Source organism: Arachis stenosperma, chromosome 1 (assembly GCF_014773155.1).
Source record: "Arachis stenosperma cultivar V10309 chromosome 1, arast.V10309.gnm1.PFL2, whole genome shotgun sequence".
In the NCBI taxonomy this organism is placed as follows: domain Eukaryota; kingdom Viridiplantae; phylum Streptophyta; class Magnoliopsida; order Fabales; family Fabaceae; genus Arachis; species Arachis stenosperma.
This window is the reverse complement of record NC_080377.1, coordinates 128,247,934-128,249,468: the sequence shown is the minus strand read 5'-3', so window position 1 is coordinate 128,249,468 and position 1,535 is coordinate 128,247,934. Positions and strand designations below refer to the sequence as shown.

The 1,535-nt window shown below is 35.2% G+C and overlaps 1 protein-coding gene across 1 annotated transcript; it reads left to right on the top strand.

Moving 5' to 3' along the window:
- LOC130934564 (uncharacterized) lies at positions 1–879 on the top strand. Its single transcript, XM_057864126.1, has 2 exons — positions 1–114; positions 607–879. Exons 1-2 carry the CDS (start codon positions 58–60, stop codon positions 877–879), a joined length of 330 nt encoding a protein of 109 aa, XP_057720109.1. The 5' UTR covers positions 1–57.
- The last annotated feature ends 656 nt before the right edge of the window (positions 880–1,535 follow it).

The following is a 1,535-nucleotide window of genomic DNA, read 5'->3' as shown; positions in this document are numbered from 1 at the left end:
GATGTAATAGATGGTGTGGCCCCAAAATGCTTCTGCGAAAAATATGCCATCAGTTACATGTCGAAGACAGACACCAACCCAAATAGGTTATTTTTTGGATGCCCATTATTAAAGGTAACCACGCAATTCTTTATGTATGAGAACTAAGATTATGCTAAAATTTGATTAAAATTTGAATTTTCTGGAATGGAGCTTTATACTCTATATTTTGGTTATTCTCCACCTTGCTCAAGTTGTTGTGGTTGTGATTTTGAATTGTTGGGAATTGCATGCCTATTGGTTATGAAAATAATTTGATTTTGTTATGGATGTGATGTTAAATTGGGTTGATTTTGTATATGATTTGATATTGGTGCTGGTTAATTTTGATGAATGACCGAGAATTGGGAAAAAGTTGATTTATTCAAAATAGATCTACCTAGATTAAAAATCATGATTGTGAGAAGAATTGACATGGTACCTGTTCTGATATTAAAAATGGATGCTAAAATTTGAAAGGATTTTATAGATGTAGAATTTAGGGATTAATTACAGTGACGTACATGGATTACATTGAATTGGAGTATTTTGTAACCCCTTACATTAATTGTGTTCTATTCGTTGTAGGTGACAGAAGCACATTGCAAGTTCTTTCTCTGGGTTGATGACCACATTGTTAGGGTCAGAGCGGGGGAGGCTACAAGGGGATCGGGTGACGGGAAGCAGAGTGATGTTGGAAAATACTTGGGAATGGATAACTTGATAGACCATGTAGAGGAAAGAATAGCAAAACTGGAGAAGCTGCTGAACAAGAAAAGTAGAGAAGCAGAGTTGAGGAAAAAGGGTAGAGAAGCAGCTGCAAGAGACATGGATGCTTCATCAAGAACGTCTACTGATTAGCGGCAAACCAGAACCCGAAGCACCTCGATTAGGTTCAGAAACTTAAGAATAATTTTCTTCTTTGCTGAAAATTGCTACTGGAATGTAGAGACACAAATGTTTGAAGCTTTAAAAGCAAAAATTGTCGAAGACGTTCATCTGATTTGGGCAACATGGTTGGAATTTGTTTATGTTTCTAGTTACGTGTTTTTGTTTTACCCATAGATACGTATATGTTTTGTGGTATTTATTTTTGTGACTTAGTTACCAAAATTCCCTACTAATTTCAATATCGTATGAAGGCTAATATGTTGTAGTAAGTCAGCCTGAATACCAGAAAATAGCAACCTTTTATTAGTGAAACGAATGCTTAAGATTGCAGTCATGTTATAACTCAATCTTCGGCAATTCTGTAAGAGTAGGAAGGAGAAGGGCATGACAATATACACCGATGATTTGGTGACTTCCATGACAAATCATGCATCCACCACAATAGATAATTGATAAGATCTGTTTTTCTTCTTATATACTAGTGTGCAGCATAAATGTTAAGTTGTGTTAGAATGAAGAAGGTGAAAATAAACTAGAATGTTATGTTAGGCTTTGGAAGTTCTTTTGAATTGCAACTTGTTGGTCAAGTTTAATTGCTTTCCTTTAAGAAAATTTGCTGGATAGGT

What these genes read in the sequence shown, in the direction of transcription:
- LOC130934564 (XM_057864126.1), top strand. Translation starts at nt 58, where the DNA reads ATGTCGAAGACAGACACCAACCCAAATAGGTTATTTTTTGGATGCCCA. An exon ending in TTGGATGCCCATTATTAAAG is followed by an intron (nt 115 to 606) that starts GTAACCACGCAA and finishes TATTCGTTGTAG; the next exon opens with GTGACAGAAGCACATTGCAA.